Raw genomic sequence first — 19,212 nt, forward strand, 5'->3', positions numbered from 1 at the left:
TTTTTCGGGTTTAAAAAAATAAATTATGTTATGGTTATGTTAAGTTATTTGTGTGTGTGTGTGTGTGTGTGTGTGTGTGTGAGAGAGAGAGAGAGAGAGAGAGAGAGAGAGAGAGAGAGTGAGAGAGAGAGAGCGAGCGCCCAGTGTATCTAGGAGGTCTCAGGAGCCTGTTCTTTCTTTATATTCTGTGGATTCTGGAGCTTGAACTTAGGTTGTCAGGCTTGGTGGCAGGCACTTTTATCCACCAAACCATCCCGTTGGCCTCCCCTTGATTTTGATTTTGAGGTGGGTTTTTTGATAGCCTGGAACTCAGCAAGTAGTCTCGGCTGATTGTCTGGCAAGCCCCAGGGATGCCCCGTCTCTGTCTCTCTAGAACAGCAGGCTTTCAGATGTTCACCGCCACGCCTGCCGTTTCTTTCATGGGTCCTGAGGGGCAAGCTCAGCTCCTCGTGCTTATGTGCCAAGCAAATTCCCTGGCTTAGCTTATCTCCCCATGCAGAAGCACCCTTTATACCAGCCTCTGAAAGACTAGGCAATGCAGCCCCTAAGGACTGACACCATGTCAGTCACACTTGGTCTCTGGCTGCTGATCCCTTTAATGAGTTGCCACATTCAAAGTCAACTGATTGCCAGGCATATTAAGTTGAACCTTCTTAAGCCAACTTGGAAAATGAATGGATCCCTTTCTTTTCTAAGGATGACAAGAACTGGGCTGGAGAAATGGCTCAGCGGTTAAGAGCACTGACTGTTCTTCTGAAGGTCCTGAGTTCAATTCCCAGCAACCACATGGTGGCTCACAACCATCTGTAATGAGATCTGTTGTCCTCTTCTGGTGTGTCTGAAGACAGCTGCAGCGTACTTACAATTGGCGTCCCCAATGATGAGAACGTTGGGGAATCTCTTACCACACACTTAATATCCTTCATCCCATGGCAACTAGTCTTGTTTCCTTTGTGAAGCTGCCCAAGGATTCAGGAAGCTTACCCACCAACCCCCGCCACCTTTTCCTATCAAGGTTTCAGGTATATCTCCCTGTCGCTGGAGCCACAGCTTGGCTTGAGGTTGTCTGGGGGTGTGGAAGTCACTTTCTTACCCTGCCCATTTGTTCTTGTTAGTTTTCCTTTCCAATTCACACAGACCATGTAGATCTCTTCAGGCTGAGCTCCTGCCCATGGCTTCTAGATTGTTCCATGGAACAGCTCAGATCACATATAACAGTGTCTCTGGGGTCTTCCCATGCCTGCCAAAGACAGCTCTTGGCCTCCCATTTCCCTGGACCAAATGCCCCCAGGGATTTTGCCAGCCCTCTTATTCACGTGGGTCACGGATAGCCAGAGGCAGAGCCGGAGTGCAAAGGGTTCTCATTTCCAACCCTGCCTCTTTCTCCTAAGGGCGTTATGTTGTTTGGAGATGCCAGTAGATATCTTGGTGTGGCTCATTTTCTCATTTTGTTTAGGTCTTTGTGGATTGCACAAACATTCTGCAACCTGTAGGGCAAGCCATAGCATCTATATTTTATACAAATGGAGACTGAAACCAGAGCTCAGAGAGGCTCAAGCCCAGGCTAGATGCCCTGTGTCCTCACAGGCAGCAGCGCTATCTGTGAGCCATGCACACTCTCAAGTCTGCTTAGACCTTCAGAGTCAGAGACTCTCAAGCGGGGCCCAGCAATGGTGTTCAACAAGCCCTCCTTATGAGAGTCATTGTCTCAGCCATGAGCGGGTGAATGCTCTGGCTTAGAAATAAAACCAAAATACTTATGTGCTTTAGAATACCAAGACACTCCTCCAAATCCCCCTTTCCTCTTTCCTTGAACTCTAGAAAAAGCTGCTTAAGGGATAGGGCAAAAGTGTTTGCCACACAATATACGGACCCAGGTTAGGGGCTGGTGAGATGGCTCAGTGGGTAAGAGCACCCGACTGCTCTTCCGAAGGTCCGGAGTTCAAATCCCAGCAACCACATGGTGGCTCACAACCATCCGTAACGAGATCTGACTCCCTCTTCTGGAGTGTCTGAAGACAGCTACAGTGTACTTACATATAATTTAAAAAAAAAAAAAAAAAAAAAAAAAAAAGGACCCAGGTTAGAATCTCCGTAACTCACAGAAAGCTCTATGTGGGAGCATGTGCGTGTGTGAGCCAGTGCTGCAGGGGTGAGATGGGAGGTGAGGGCAGGAGGATCCCTGGAAGCTTCAGGGCCAGCTCACCTGGTGCACAGTGGCTGACAACAGAGAGACCCCGTCCCTAACAATACAAAAGGTGAAAACTGTCCTCTGGCTTCCACACATGTGCTGTGACATGCACACACCCAAGGGTGCACATGCCACCCATACATGCACACACACTTGCATACATGCACACATGCACGTTCTCGTGTGTGCACACACACATACAACAGGCAAGCTTCTCTATTATAAAAACAGAATTGGCCAATGAGCATAGTAAAACTGTTACTGTTATCTTTCCATCCCTATAATAAAATAATATAATAAAATACCTGGCTTAGAGGATGCTGACTGACACCTTTAGAAATTCTAACCTATGGCTGCCCATGTTTCCATGTCTGGGGCCTGTGGGGAGGTAGAGCAACATGGTAGGAGTGTGTGAGAGATCAAATCTGACTCTCCATGTCCAAGGAGAGAGAGGAGAGGGAGAGAGGCAGAGGGAGAGAGGAAGAAGGATGAGGAGGAAGACGATGAGGAGGAAGAGAAGGGGGAGGAGGAGGAGGAAGAAGAGGGAGAGGAGAAGGAGGAGGAGGAGGAGGGAGAGGAGAAGGAGGAAGAAGAGGGAGAGGAGGAGGAGGAAGAGGAGGAAGAGGAGGAAGAGGAGGAAGAGGAGGAAGAGGAGGAAGAGGGAGAGGAGGAGGGAGAGGAGGAGGGAGAGGAGGAGGGAGAGGAGGAGGGAGAGGAGGAGGGAGAGGAGGAGGTAGGATTCCAAAATCCTCTAGGGCATAGCCTTAAAACCTTCCCTTCTAAGAGAGCCCCCTGATGGAGCCTTTAGTATGTGGACCTTTGGGTGGCATTCAGTCTCGCCTTCTCTTTCGTCTTTTGTAGCTCACATTGCTGAGAATAAAGAACCATCTCTATTCGACAGGGACGTGAGCCCTCCATTGACTGTTGAAGACAACGAAACGCTCCAAAAAAGCACCCGAGGTACCATCCTTAAAATATGGTCTAAGTCTCAAGTATGGAGGGCTCCAGAACATGTCTTTTTTTTTTTAATTTCATGGCATTTTAGCCGAATAGCGTCAGTGTACCTTTAAATCACCTGCAGAAATGTGTAGACAGCTTGTGTGGGTCACATGCCTGTAGGCTGAGGCAGGAGGACCATGAGTTTGAGGCCAGTCTGGGCTACAGAGTGACACTGTCTAAAAAGCAAAACAGAAAACAGACAAGTCATAGGGTCTACACATAATGAATTAAATATATTTCAAAAAGTTGATTATTTTTTTCTAAAGGATTTTCATCTTTTTTTTTTTTTTTTTTCTAGAAAGCCAGGGTCATTTAGAATGTGGAATCCTTGTCTGAGGCTCTGCCCCTGCTGGGTCCTGAGGCTGTCCTGGGTTAATCTAGTCTCCTAGGGTCTGGCTTCTTCCTTCTTGTTGGGTTGACTGAGCCCACACTTGTTGATAGTGGGGAGAGGCTGAGCCCATGCTGGTACCGTGCCCACTTATACCCGTCCATACAGCCTCTCCATCTACCCTGTTATTCCTTCCTCACTTTCAGGAATTAACCACCAAGCCTGGCAACTGGAGTCCAATCCTCCAGACCCTCCTGGTAGGAAAAGAGAACTGACTCCCACAAATTGGCTACACGCATGCATGGCGAGTGTAGGCACACTTACATAGACACACGAACACACAAAATAAAGAAAGTGTAATTTTAAACTTGCTAGTGCTGAATTTTTGCAGCATAACCCTCAGAGATACTCCTCATGGACCTGGGAGGAAGGTTTGGGCTCTGGTTTTATCCCCTAACCCAAGAAAGCCCTTGGGCAGTACTCTCTGCCTACGTTGCCCAATCTCTTCAGCATTTGTCACACGAACGCTCATTCCTCTCAACGTATCTTCCCCCCCCCCCCCAGTCCTCAAACCCTCCCCTTTCTCTGTCCAGATTATAAATGGAATCAGAGATGCCCCACTCTCCAAGTCTACAAATGCCAGCTGGCATTCCAAAGCCAGCCTTGTGATCTCTCAAAGTCCCCAGAGGGTTGTCAGAAGTCAAGGCCATCTCTGGCACCATCTATACAGGATGACAGTCAGGAATCTTTCAAATCACAATCTTGGTCAGTTTTTCATCACTATGGCAAATACGTAAGAGGAACAAATTCAAGAGTTTATCTTGGCTCTGGATTTCAGAGGTGCCAGTCTATAGTCAGCTGTCCCCTTGTTTTGAGGCTCTGATAAGGCAGAAAGCATGGTGGAGAACAGCCACTGACTACATGCTGGCCAGGAAGTAGAGGAAAATGCCTCCCCTCATTGGCTGGCTCCCTCCTTTCCTATTTTTATTCTGTGTGGGTCCTTAGCCTTTTGGAGAGTGCCACCCAAATTCAAGATGAATCTCTGCTTTCTGTCATTGTCTCACATGTCAGCCATGGGAACACCCTCACACACACACCTCACATACACACACACACATGCACACACAAGCACTCATTCTAATCTCCTGTGTGTGTCTCTGTTGTATCAAGATCACAGTCAAGATGACCAATCATGCTTACACACACAAGGCAGACTGAATCTGCAGTAGAATTTCTAAAAGCTTGTGGGGCAGGAAGAAGGGGGGTAATAGAGAGTGATTTTGGCCACTGCCAGGTGAGTAGCTGTAATTCAAATACTCTGCCCTTTGCTGTCCAGTTTCTGGTGCCGGAGACTTAATCCGGTGTCTCCAGCATGTTAAACAATTGGGTTGCCATTGAACTACACTGTCAGCCCCATGTCCGTGATTCTCCAAGCCTTTGAAGTAGGACGTTCCTGCCTCCTCTCCACCTTCTCCACGCTCTGCCTCCCCATGGACCTCACCTCCTGTCTTCTTACTTCCTGCACTCTATGGTTTGTTCATTCTTCTTCACGAACGCGCTGCTGCTTGTCAGCCCACACCCTCTGAATCTCAGCTTGTCACTGGCGACAAGGCCTGTCCCTTCCCCGGCTGGACTCTTGAAGCCAATGGCTGAGGTGCTAGTATGTATACTTCTGCTCTGCGCGAGGCCGCCCACTGGGTTGTCCTGGTTGCGAGTCACCTGTCAGGGATGGATTCAGGCCTCCTCCAGCTCCTGCTCTTGTGTCGTCCTACTTAGGTGCCTCCAGGGAGAGTCTGCCGTGCGGACAGCTGCTGAGCTTCCTGCAGAAGAATATCATCTCTGCTACCGTTGCCATGGCGGCAATCCTCCTGGTGACGGTGCTGGTGGTGTTCACACTGGTCATGTGTAAAAGGCGGAGACAGACAAAGTGAGTGGCTCTTGGCATCTGTCTGCTAAGAATTCAAGAAGTTGGGTGGTGGAGAGATGGCTCAGGTTCCACTCTGCACAGGTGGGTCATAACCACGTTCGGTTCCAGTTCTAGGAGAATCCAGTGCCCTCTTCTGGCTTCCCAGGGCACTGCATGCATTCGGTACATGCTGGTGAAACACCCATACATGCAAGTTAAAATAAGTGGGTTTTGCCAGGCAGTGGTGGAGCACGCCTTTAATCCCAGCACTTGGGAGGCAGAGGCAGGTGGATTTCAGAGTTCGAGGACAGCCTGGTCTACAGAGTGAGTTTCAGGACAGCCAGGGCTACACAGAGAAACCCTGTCTCAAACCCCTCCCCCCAAAAGTGGTTTTTTGTTGTTTTTAAGCAAACAAATGACTCAAGGAGTTTGAAGCACAGTTGCTTTTTACAGATCCCAGATGTTGGGAAGGCAGGAATGTCTTCCTGCTATGTCTTGGCATCTCCTAGCATGGTCAATAAAAGTTCCCAGGTGATGGGTTTCAGGCACTATCTGGCAATTCCGAGGCACTCTGAAACTCTGGAGTCCCTGACTTGGGCTATGCTTACTTCTCAGGCCACACAGATTAGCCAGGTTTCCTCATACCAAGAGGAAACTGGAGGGGAGATGGCAGAGCCTCTGGTTAGAAGACTGGAAACTAGGGATCTATTCCCATCCCCCTCCCCCTGAAACAGGGTTTCTCTGTGTAGCTCTGGCTGTCCCAGAACTCACTTTGTAGACCAGGCTGGCCTTCAACTCAGAGATCTACCTGCTTCTGCCTCTGGGATGCTGGGACTAAAGGTGTGCGACATCACACCTGGCTACAGATTCTAGATGCAAAAAAGGCAAAGCACGGCTGTGAGAAGGTGCGGAGTGGGGAGACTGGATGTGGGGAGAGAGAGAGGCTGAATTCAGTCAGTGTATGCTGGTTTGCCTGTACTGACTAAACTGTCTCTAGTTGACTGTCTCTGTCTTCCTAGACACTCTCATGATCCTGTCAACAATGGGTTAATGCCTGGCACAGCAGGAACCTCAAGGGGGCAAAGACAGGGTTTAGGTACAGACAGGGACCTTAGGCAGACACCAGAAGCAAATAACTTGAAAGAACAGCATATGCACCCCTCTGCATCCTCTGAGACACACATTCCTGATGGCAGCCAGCTACAGGCCACCTCCTGTGGTGACACTCATTTTGTCACCCTTTGTTTTGGGTCTGAGGCTGTGGTAGTTAACTTTCTCCTTGAGAGCTTATCACTCCCTTTTCTAAGTGCCAAGGCCTCTGGCAACAGCTAAGTGCCCAAGCAGACTAGCCAACAGCTACCTCATGTCCAGTTTACTCTTCTGAGACAGGGATGGGGGCTTCTGAAGCAAAAGAGGAACCTGGATTTGAGGGGTCTGAAATTAAGCTTGGCTCACCTTACATCCCTGACCAGGGCCCATCCTTGGATCAGTTATTTTCTCTTGGAAAAAAACTGGTTAGGACGAGCAGGGGTTGTGGGAGGAAAGCAAGCAATGGAGGCGTTTCCTAGAGGCACCTTGTGACCCTGGGTCAGAGGGCCTGTCATTCAGGACAGACCTTCGCTGAGGTAACAGAATTCAGATCCATCAGAAACTGCAGTGGCCTTCCTGTGTGTTTAGTGAGCCATGTGGTTTGTTTTCTTTATGTTAGGTATCCTCCAGCGAACATGACATACAATATTTTTATAATGAATGGGAAGTCTTTGTGGCAAAATTCCCAAGATAAGCACCTCAAAAAATTCATGGGAAAGCAGAAGCCCCTGAAGTACAATTCCTTCGTCTGAGCCGGTGGAGGGGCCAGCAAACTGCCACCCAGCCACTGCCAGAGAGTTCTTTTGTGCTACCCGGATAGAAGTCCAAGGTAGGCAAGAAACTCTTCTACAGCTGGTCTCTGGAAATGTGGGCTTCACTTCAGTACGGGTGGGTGGAAGCAGTGGCGGGTGGCGCCCCCTAGCGGTAAGTCTCACGTACGCCTCTCGTGTGGGCATGCATTTGACAGCGTCATCCCTACTTCCACTTTGCTTCTTTCTGCTCAGCCACTGGGAACTGTTCCTTCGGTTGTCAGTCCTATCACCAGGATAACTTGGGGAATGGGGGGGAGGGGATACTTGCCTCCGTTAGGGCAGCATTTGAGAGGCGGGGCTGCAATTTCTGAATGGGTCCTAGGAGCAGAATCCTGGTGGGCTGGTGGGATCCCCAGCCTGGATTCTTAGCGGGCCCTGGGCAGTAGCGCCATGCTTGCAGAGCTACGTTAGCTCAGGCCTGTGGGCGCTGCTGGAGAATGGGCCGGAGGTCTAGGTGGGCAGCTACTTTGCCTGTTGCATGGCATACCAAAGCCACCACTATGTCACTTCTTAAGTGGACCAGTGGTGGGTCTAGCACCAGCCACTGGGACTGCTTTGAGAATGCTTGGGACTCTTCAACTGCTGACCAGTCGTTACAGGAACTTTGAGCTGGGGCCCTGATCTTGGGGCTGCGGACTTCACACTGGGCAGTTTGGAAACCCACTGTTGGCAGTACTGGGTTTGAGAACAACACTGGGCTGGGCTGTGTTTGGGTAGAAGGTGACCCTGAGTGATGTTCACCTACCTGCCAGGATCTTTTTTGATCAAGCCTTGGCCTCAGGCATTCGCTGGCTCAGCTGTCACACACAGGCTGCCTTCTGCTGCATGGCTTCATTTTAGCTCAGACTAAAGTCATCGAAGCAAGACCATGCAGAAGACCTTATTGGATCTGACACTGTAACAGTAGGAGTCCTACGTAGCACAGGAGACTGCCCCACAGCCAGCTCTGAGGGAGCAAAGCAGCATGCTTAAATAATCCTGAAGGGCTGTTTGGGACCAATCACAGCAATTTGTTGGGGTCAATCATTCTCCCAGGCTTATGTTTTGGACCAATCACAGGCCTGCCCTGGGGCCATAGTAGTCACTCGGCCAGGGGAGAGGCTCCCTAGTTAGCCAAAGTGGAACTAATTCACATGTGACTGCAGAAAGTTTGGCACAAATTGTTTCGCTAGGACCTCGGCACGCCTAGGTGATCCACTGTGAACTGTTGTAGTTGTCTCAAGGCATCAGCAGGGCATTTAAGATGGCCGGTGCTGACGTATACGACGCTGTTAAGATCCACAGTTCTTTTGCTCACAAGCAGCCTGGGCGACAAGAGAAGGTGCCAACGATGCTAATTAGGGGGTCAAGTTGACCCATCCCAGAGTCTGTTCATTTACAGATGATGAACATCAGAAGTATTACCTGTTGTAGAAATGTGCAGAACTCAGCGTTAACAGTGACAACCACTTTAGCAGACTTGAACCGTGCTTTCCACCTGCCCTGTGCCCAGAGAGGGGTGGGCAAGGAAAGTCTTGTCATGGAGAGGCATTTGAGGTAGAGCTGTGAGGTGTGTTCTACAACCATGCTTCCCTTCACCCACTTGTCTTGACTCGACCACTGGATGCTTGTGCTAATGGAGTATGAAGGAACAGGGCAGGGTACTTGGCTTGCGTTTGAGAACACTTCCCAGTGGACGGTGCTGTTTTGGAAGACTGTAGTGCCTTTAAGAGGCCACACCATAGAGGAGGGTGGGGACCACTGAGGGCAAGCTTCAAGGTATTATTTTTGTATTTATTTTTAAAGTTTTGTTTGTGCTTTTATGTGTGTGGAGAGGTATGTACGTGTGACTTTGGCTCTCCTATGAGGTTAGAGGTAATGGAGCTGGGGCTTCAGGTAGCTGCCAGCTAGCTGGGATGGGTACCAAACTTGCAGCCTCTCTGCAAGAGGCAGGAAGCCCTCTTAAGCTCAGTCTGCTTTCTCTTCCTGTGTCTCTGTGACCAATAATAATCCAGGAGAACAACTTGAAGGTGGGAAATCTTACTTACTCATAGGGTCAGTCACTGGTTGGTTGTGTCCCGTGTGTCTGAACAGTTCCTGCAGGGGAGGAGAGCTATTCACATCATGGCTGACATGGAAACAAAGAGGAAGAGAGTGCAGAGCCTCAGCTGGCAGTCTCTCTCCTTTCCTTTGTATTCTCTTCAGCTCCCTGCCCACTGGAAGGCATCACCTGCTTTGATCTGTGTCTTTCCTCCTCAATTAATTTTCTCTGGAAACACCTGCCCAGACACATTCAAAAGTACACTTCAGCAGTCTTATGGGGGAATCTAAATCCAGTCAAGGCAGTGGTTCTCAGTCTTTCTAAGGCTGCGACCCTTTAATAGAGCTCCTCGTGTTGTGGTGACCCTCAAGCATACAATTATTTTGTTGTTACTTCATAACTGTAATGTTGCTATAGTTATGAATCGTTAATGCAAACCCCTGATATGCAGGACATCTGATACACAGCATCTGTGGGGGTCTAGACCCACAGGTTGAGAACCATGGAGTCAAACTGCCTGTCTTAATTTCTTTTCTTGCTGGGGTAAAGCACATGACTAGGCAAATTACAAAACATAGAGTTTATTCTGGCTTGCAGTTCCAGGGGGAGAGTCCCAGATGGTGGGGTAGCCTGGAACCAGGCAGAAAGTATGGCAAAGCCACCATGACCAAGGTTATATATAAGGAAGAGAGGGTTTTTTTTGGGGGGGCAGGGGTTACAGTTCCAGGGAGCTGAGAGTTTCAGAGGGCAAAAGTTTGTCATGGAGAAGTATTAGCAGCAGGAACAGAAAGCTCAGAGCTCGAATTTGTAAGTACAGAGCCGAGAGAATACCCTGGATATGGCCCAAGTCTTTAGACTCTCAAAGCTCAGCTCCAGTGACATAGATCTCTCACTACACTATAGCTCCTGAACCTCCCCAGAGTGCCACCCAAGGGGGACCAAATGTTCAGGAACATGAGCCTGCGGAGGACATTTTTATTTAAACCCACACTGGCAATGAAGACTAACATCATACTGGCCATAAATCTTGTTAATAACCATATTCTCCCTCCTCTGTCCTAAGTCTCTCATCTGCTTGATAGCTCAAGGGTTGCTGGCCACAAAGTAATGTGGAGTGGGGACTTCTCGATGTGGGGCAATGGGCAATTTCTGGAGATATTTCTGGCTATGTGTGTATATACATGTGTGTGTGTAGGTATGCGTGTGTATGTGTGTGTATGTATGTGTTGCATGTATATGTGTTATATGTGTGTTTATATATGTATGTGTGTTTATGTGTGCATGTATGTGTGTCTATGTATGTGTGTGTATGTATGTGTGTATGTATGTGTATGTGTATGCATGTGTATGTGTGTGTATGTGTGTTTATATGTGCATGTATGTGTGTATGTGAGTTTATATGTGCATATATGTATGTATATGTGTGTTTATGTGTGCATGTATGTGTGTCTATGTGTATATATGTGTATGCATATGTATTTGTATATATTTGTGTGTATGTGTGTGTGTAAGTGTAGGTATGAGTATGTGTGTGTATGTGTATATGTATGTGTTTATGTGTATGTATGGGTATGCATATGTGTATGTATGTGTATGTATGTAAGTATGTATGTATGTATGTATGTATGTATGTATGTAAGTGTCTGTGTGTATCTGTGTGTTCTGGCACCTGATGGGTAGAAGCTAAAGATGCTGTTAGGCATCTTACAATGCACAGGAGCACCCAGTCACCCACTAAGGAATTATTCAGCTCAAAGTCTCAGTAGTCCGGGGGCTGAGACTCTGGAATAGATCTGCACTAGGTGTGACAACCTCACCAAGATGTCCCCTTTTTCCATGGTCACTCAAGGTTTTCCTGAGTAGCCAGTGATGTAACTGCTGCCTGCATCTGGATGGGGCCTGCATGTCTGTAGACTCATTGTAACCATGACCACTTGTTTCCCCACTAGCTGACAAGAGGCCATAGAGGCAAGTGCAGTGGAAACATCAGAAACACACACTGGGGGAGTTTGAACTACCTGCTTGCACTGGATAGCTTGGTCCTTGAGTCCACCTGCCTGTTCATAAACCTGTTCATGCATGTGTATGCATACATGTGTCCCTTACTGATGAGAATACAGTCTGAGAAACGTGTTAGGTAACACCACCAGTGTTTGACTACCAGAGAGCCTACTAACCCACACTACACTAAGTTGGATATGATTTCTCTAGATGGGAAAACATATGTTTTATGTGGTGCTGGAGACTGAACTCAGGGGCTTACGGATGCTAGGCAAGTGATCTAGCACACACACACACCATTGAGCTATACTCCCAGCTTCTAAATGATACGACCTCATAGGATTGCTGTTCTATACAATAATCTGTTATTGACTGAAATGCCATAAGCAATTTCCATGAACTCTGCTGTGATAGACCATGACTGAAAACAAGCTGGGGAGGAAAGGGTTATTCCACTCACAGTTCTGTATATTAGCTTGTCATCAAAAGCAGTGAGGGCAGGAACCTGGAGGTAGGAACTGATGTAGGGGCCATGGAGGGGTGCTGCTTACCGGCTTGCTTCTTATGACTTGGCCAACCTGCTTCCTTATAGAACCCAGGACCACCAGGTCAGGAATGGCACCACCCACAATGGGCTGGGCCCTCCCCCATTAATCGCTAATAAAGAAAATGCCCTACAGCTGGATCTTATGGAGGCATTTTCTCAATTGAGGCTCCCTCCTTTCAGATAGATAACTGTAGCTTGTGTCAAGTTGACATAAAACTAATCAGCACAGACTCCCATATGACTTATTGGAAAGGATATTACCATTTTGAGTACCTTCTAGTCTGAGTTAATGTCTCTACTAAGACCCACTCACAAGCCCGGAGCTGCTTTCTGATGAAGAAGTATCAACAGAAGAGCGGCCGGCCTCCCCCACCTCCAGGTCCATGCTACAACTATTTCATTGGAGGGTCCCTGTGCTTTCTCTCTTCCATCAATCCTTCCAGGATGTCTAGATCTGCTGGCTGAGATGGCTCAAGGGACAGCAGCCTGCATCCCAGCCTGCATCCCAGCCTGCATCCCAGCCTGCATCTGCTGCAGAAGCTCTCTCTGACAGTCTGGTTGGTATTCAGGCAAGGAGATTGGAGAACCAAACCCACATGTGGTCTAAACAGCCTTCCGAATGAGATGCCCACTGAGCACTGGACCTGCTTAATGGGCAGCTGCATGTGCTATAGAACACCTAGCTATCCCGTCAACCAGGCAGGTCCCAGACTTTCTTTCTTTGTCTTCGGTTCTCTGGGAGACTCTTAGCCTCCTAAGGGTCCCGTGGAACTTGCTGTCTAGCTGGCTGGATGCGGATGCGGTGACCCAGCTTGGTTGTTCTGTAAGAGCAAGTGCTCAGGTTTCTCTGCTCAGTAAGGGTTTCCTAGCACTTGGAGACTCATCTGTTCCCAGCTGGGATTGGGTGTGGTCCTGCTGGGGTGTACCTGTTGTCTCTCTGCAAACTTCCATTTCCTGTTCTGTTCTGCACAGCGCTGCAGGGACTGTCTTAATCGGTGTTCATTGCAGTGAACAGACACCATGACCACAGTGAATCTTATAAAAAGAAGGCGTTTAATTGGGGGCTGGCTTACAGTCTAGTCTGCTATCAGCATGGTGGCAAGGCAGGAAGCATGGTGGCAGACACGATATAGGAGAAGTAGCTGAGAGTTCTACAGCTGGATCAGTAGGCAATAGGAAGAAGAGACTCTGGGCTTGGGATGGGCTTTTTGAAACCTCAAAGCTCACCCCCAGGGACACACTGCTTCCAACAAGGACTCTTCCTAATCCTTTCAGATAGCACAACTCTCTTGTGGCCAAGTATTCAGATCTGTGAGCCTCTTGGAGGGGCATTCTCATTTAAACCACCACCCAGAGCCCTTGCTCTTCTCAGATGCCCTTGCTATCTGACTTCTGCTTATTTCTGCCAACAGGAAGCCCTGGCTGAGATTGGGAGGTCAGAGAGGGACAAGCAGCTTCCTTTCTTGGGTCAATTTAGTGGGAGCTCTGCAGAAACAGAGGGTAGCAGCAACATGCCTTGAATGGTGCGACAGGAGGGAGAGAGGCAGCCGGTCCCGGGTTGTTCCATGTTACAGTTGTCCAAGTGTATGCGGCTACAGTTTCTCCTGAAGTCTACAGCTCAAGGCTGAATCCATGTCTCACCCCAGCAAGAAGGGAAAATGGGATGTACTCGGGCAACGGAATAACTCCCCATGCTGGAACTTCATGCTTGGTACCCTAGTTATAGGGATGCCAAGGGAGGGGTGAGAACAGGAATGAGATGGAATCAGATGGTGAAGAGGTCAGCTCAGGGCCATTAGAAAATTCCTTTCACTCCTGGAAGAGAGAGGTCAGAAAGCAGGTAGGCCAGAAGGGAGAGGCTGAGTAAGCCCCTACTACCTCATTCCCTAAAGACCAATCAGTTTAAAAGGTGCACTGTTTGGCCAATCATATTGTGCCTAGTTGCTGATGCTCTATTCCGCCCCTGGAAACCATATAAAAATTCCACGAATGGGCAGCCAGTGGTCGCTGCCTCTCCTTTGGGTCTGGGACGACCCCAGTGCACTGGAACAATAAATTCCTCTTGCTTTTTGCATTGATTCTCAGCTCTGCATCATTCACACAGAGAGTCCCTGATAAGCTATGGCTCACCAGAGTCTTACAATGGTACCCTCTGATGGGATACAGCCAGAGTACAAAGTCACAGTCAAGGTGGGCTCAGCCCCTATTTAAGATCTATGGGAGAGGGGCTGGAGAGATGACTTAGTGGTTAAGAGCACTGACTGCTCTTCCAGAGGTCCTGAGTTCAATTCCCAGCAACCACATGATGGCTCATCATCTAGAATGTGGGCTGATGCCCTCTTCTGGAACACAGGTGTATATGTAGATAGAACTCTCATATACATAAAGTAAGTAAAAATCTTTTTAAAAAAAATCTGTGGGAGCCAGAGAGATGGTTCAGCAGTTAAGAGCACTGACTACTCTTCCAGAGATCCTGATTTCAATTCTCAGTGGTTGCATGGTAGCTCACAACCATCTGTAATGGGATCCAATGCCCTCTTCTGGTGTGTGTGAAGACAGTTACAGTGTACTCATATACATATAATAATAATAATAATAATATCCTAGGAGAGGCATCACTTGAGGCTCCAAGCCCAGTGTCATGGCTAAAAGCAGCTATGGAGTGGAATGTGTTAGCAAAGTAGGGAAGTGATCTCGGGTCTTTAGGTAGGCAAGAACACACTGGGTCTCTTAAGAGAGCATGACTACAGGACATAAAAAAAAACTGCATGCATGCCCCATGTATGTGGCCTACAGGCAAGGGGCCTTTCTCAGATGTTTTGGTCCCCAGAACATAATAAGGTTAGTTAGGCTGGGCCACTGTGGAGGGTAGGGGCATGTGAACTGGTGGGGTAGGCAGTGGCAGGGCAGACCCCAGCTGGCCCCTGCTGGTGTGGTCAGCATGCTTGCAGCTTCTAGGGGACAGCAATGATACTGTGAGGCCCCTGGTTAATTCTTCATGCATGGATAGAACGTGAGGGTTCTTAGTTAAAGTCTTCAAGGGGTGAGAGTGGTGGAGTAGCCCAAGGTCAGAGCCTGGGGGGAATTGTGGACCTGTCCACGTAGGCACTGAAGACAGGACTGCCCTAGAGGATACTATTTAGTTCCTTGCCAAGTCAGCCCACCTCCAAAAACATGGGTTTTTACTGGCCATTAAGTTAAAAATTGCTGTGCTGAAGTCACATGCAACCTGATGTATTAGACAGAGGTGGCTCTGCCAAGATGCCAACCCCAAAAGACCAGAAAGTCAGAGTTCTAGTCCATAGCGCACCCCGCATACTCCCACCTTGCCGATCTTCCAGGGTCTCAGGCATGAGGGGAAAGGCAGGAGCCGGGAATAGGAGGGGAGGGGGCTACCAAGGGCGGAAGGGAAGAGTGGGTGAACCTGCAGAGGAGGCAGGTGACGCCCCACCAGCATCCGTAGCTGGTACCCACTCAGGTGAGCATTAGAGGAACACTCTGTGCTAAGCACAGTGGCCAGTGACCCTCACCATGGCCATCTCCCCTGACAGCTGACTTGTGTGGGCCTGGCCTTTCCATATCACAATAAAGGAAGCCAGAGATGGAGGTGGGAGGGGAGGAGGGAATAGCCCATCAGAGCTGACATGGTTATCCTATATCTCTGCTGCCCAACTGTGCTCTGTGAGCTTGGTCATCACAGGAACAAAGGGAGGAGGTGACAGCTGTAGTGTGCCCAGCCTCACAGGGACTTCCTGTCTAAGACCTCACGATTCTAGCTGGTTCTCCAACCTAGAGCTGGGCCCAGCCTTGTTCTACCACTGGTCCTTCCTAGGCCTGCTCTGAGCCTCAGCTTCCTCAATCTGACAATACCTTCTGTGTGCCAGACGCTAAGCTGGGTTGGAGACACTGTAGAAAGTAGGGACTGGGGTCCTTTGGAGCTCAGATGAGAGGCACCAGTCTGGTCACATGTACCCTCATAGGCTTCAGTCCAGTCTCTGGGCTCCCAATTCCCAATTCTGAGCTGCAGGCCACCCCGACCCAGATCTCCTGTTCCTTTCCCAGGCTTCTCCTCCTGGAGGTGTGCACCCCTTGCCTGTAGGCCCACGGTTGTCTCCTTCATCTTCACCTTCACCAAGAGGGGGTGCTCTTTGTCTTATCATCTCCCCTCTACTTGGTGGGCTTCCTGCACCCCTGTCCCTTTCTGGGTGAGCCAACAGATGGCATTGAGTTGAGTCCAGCTGGGTGGTGGCTGTGTTCTCTGTGTTCCACCATGTCCTGGGGGGAAGTCTCAAGTCTGTTTATTCTTGGCCAGTTTCTCTCTATAACATAGGCTAGCCTCCTTGGTGGGGTTGTTGTTTCAAATCTACCCTCACTGCAGGCACAAAGTACTGCTCAGTATATATATATTGCTGTGATTTATTTCTGCAATTATTGGGTTTCTGCCTACCAAGCATCCTTTGCATTCCTTCCTTCCACCCATGCCTGACCTGGCCACATCCATATCCATCCATTGGCTTTAGAGACTGGTTGGGACTCGCTATTTAGAGATAGAGATAGGACCCACTCATCCAATGCTCTGTGTCGGGGGGCGGGGGGGCATTCTCTAGGAATACTGAGAAAACAATTCTTGTTCTTTGACAGGATTTGAAGTGAACTCCCGACCTTGAAGCCCAGGAAGAAAATGTGGCCAAGGGAGGAGCCAGCAGGTGGTAGACAACAACCCTGGGGCTGTGGTTTGAGCCCAGAGCTGGTGTCCTGAAGCCCATTTCTGGAATCTTCATCCCCTCATACAATAATTTCCAAACACTGTTCTTTTCTGCGTTCTTTTGCTTTCTGGGACAGTCTCATGGATCCCAGCCTGACCTCAGACTCCCTACATAGCCAAGGATTACTTTGAGAATCTAGAGTATTTGTTCTTATGATATATGTGTGACTGCATGTAGGTATGTGAGGGTCCATGATTCACCAAGGAATGATAACCCGGACTCATTCACTCATATGAATGCAGAGTGTTTTATTCTGCAAAAGTCCAGCATGCTGGGGACATTACCAAGACAGAGAGACACCCAAGTGAGCTCGCAGGCTTGCTGTAAAGCACGGTGGAGTTCCGGGTAGATGGGCTTCATCTTACTCTGTCTCTAGACATTCCGGAACCATTACTGGGGCACGGCACAAAGGCTTGAGCCTGGTTTTTTTTTTTTTTTTTTCCTATTAGTAATTGACTTGCTTGGGCTTACCTGGACTCACTCAGTTCTTAGGCCTAGTCTTCTTAACTGCCAATTTGAGGTCTGCCACGGAATCAGCCTAGCCTTCTCAGATATATATATGCACGAGAGTAGAAACTCCCACATTGGCCAGAAGAGGGCGTTAGATTCCCCTGGAGCTGGAGTTGCTAGGAGGTTGGGAGCTGCCTTAAGTGGGTTCTGGGAACTGAACACCGATCCTCTATAAGAGCAGCATATACTCCAAACCAGCAAGCCACCTGTACAGCCCATGCTTTGAACTCCTTGTCTGTACCTCACCACACATTCCTGCGTCAGGCCTGTCCTGCTTGCTGTGCCTATATCCATTCATTGTCTCGGGCACCCTCTTCCCGTCTTGACTCCAGATGTCTCCTCAGTGAGTCCTGCCCTGACTGGAGTTCCACATGACATGCCAATAGATTTTCATTCCCAGTGTTTCTCTCTGAGGTATTGGCGTACTTTATGGGATACCTTATTTTGTGAGGTCTGTTTCTCCGCTATCAGACCGTCACCTCCGCGGGGAACAGGTCAGCGTCTGCACTGTCTATGGCAGGCCTCTGGTGGGAGGCAAAGGAATAGGCTGATTGTGGCGTTAGACTCTGAGGTACTGGCAACTGCCACGGTGGTTTGAAGATTGCAGAAGGAGCCAGCCGTTTGAGAAGCGCTCAAGAAGGACACACAGCAAGCAGCTGCTGTGAGCAGAGCAATGGAGTAATCGAACAATGGAACAATCGAGCAATCGGTTGATTCTCCTTAGACTCAGCTTGGGTTCATTTGCAAGGATGATGACCACTTTCAATTTTCCCAGCCTCCTACGTGGTGCTTGGCAACTTTCAGTACCCCAGAGATTTCCCCTAGAGAACGCATGAGAATTCTGGGGCTGCACAGCATAAACCAGAATGTTTTACAGGCTGTGGTTCAGCTAATCCCACAATGACTGGCTGTGAACAGGAAGTCCAAGATGCCAGTAGCTGACCAGTCCACAAGGCTGGGTGCCTCAGCTGGCCTTCAGTGTAAGTAGGCTCTAATGCCAGTGAAGGAATAGCCATGCTGGCAGGCTGAGGGCAAGCAGGCAAAGAGCCTGCTTCCATATCCTTGTATCTAGGCTTCCAACGGAAGGTGTGGCCCAGACTAAAGGTTTGTCTTCCTGTCTCAAGATCCAGATCAAAGACGTGTGTGTGCCTTCCTATCTCAGAGGTCTGGACTAGAAGTAGACTCACCCTCTTCAACCCAAGCCAAAAAAAAAAAAAAAAAAAAAATCTTACATGTGTGCCCTCCATTCTGGATTGTAGTTCATTCCAGATGTAGTCCAGTTGATAAGGCTAGCTATCACAGGGAGAGTTTGTTTTCAGGCCTGTTTTAATATTCACAATGGCCCCAAGAGGTAGAAATGGATGAGGGAAAGAAGGTACCCTAGCCAGGCCCAGAAGGAAAGTAGCTGAGTCACTGTGTGTGTGTGTGTGTGAGTGAGTAGGGGCGGGGGAGGTCAATCCAGGAGGGACCCTGGTGAAAGAGGTTGTCCTTGTGGCTGGGGCTGCAGGGCAGGTGGAGGTGGTAGTGTTGGCAATAGAATTGACCTCTCTGGAAGAGTGAGGCTCCATCCCCTCCCCTCCCAGGGCACCTGCCAGATGTTTCCCAGTTGAGGTCTGATGTTCCTTTAGCTATGGAGCCAAACATGGCCTGCCTAGTTTCAGCTGCCTGCACCCATGGGCCTCTCTGGCCAGTGTGAGGCATAGGGAGGCTTCCTGGAGGAGGCCAGGTTGCTTCTCCTCGGAGGCACACCTGGAGGTGTTGGGGCACGGGTTCAATTTCTTCCCAGGCTCTGAGTTCACAGCGAGTATTTACTGGACCCCCCTAGACGAGCTGCACACTGCTTAACAGGCTGAGTTCCCTAGCATCCGGTAGCCCTTCCCTCTGAAGTTCAAAGGACGTGCCTCCCTCCTGCCACCTCATGGGACAATGCTCCTATCTGTGGCGATCTACATCCTCTCCTCAGTGAAGCAGACATACTGCGGGCTGCAGCCATGACACTGTTTCCAGTCGCAAGCTTCTGGACACGAAGTGGGACAGGAAGGG

At 49.1% G+C, this 19,212-nt stretch overlaps 1 protein-coding gene across 1 annotated transcript in view; it reads left to right on the forward strand.

The window, feature by feature from the left end:
* Positions 1-16,688, forward strand: part of CUNH2orf92 (chromosome unknown C2orf92 homolog) — a 39,791-nt gene extending 23,103 nt beyond the window's left edge. The window contains exons 6-9 of the mRNA XM_021172835.2: positions 3,053-3,151; positions 5,295-5,445; positions 7,133-7,342; positions 16,535-16,688. Of these exons, the coding sequence (XP_021028494.1) occupies positions 3,053-3,151; positions 5,295-5,445; positions 7,133-7,265 (383 nt within the window). The 3' untranslated portion in view covers positions 7,266-7,342; positions 16,535-16,688. The remainder of the gene's footprint in view (positions 1-3,052; positions 3,152-5,294; positions 5,446-7,132; positions 7,343-16,534) is intronic.
* The last annotated feature ends 2,524 nt before the right edge of the window (positions 16,689-19,212 follow it).

This window comes from Mus caroli, unplaced genomic scaffold (assembly GCF_978045245.1).
Source record: "Mus caroli unplaced genomic scaffold, Mus_caroli_1 scaffold_1, whole genome shotgun sequence".
Taxonomy (NCBI): domain Eukaryota; kingdom Metazoa; phylum Chordata; class Mammalia; order Rodentia; family Muridae; genus Mus; species Mus caroli.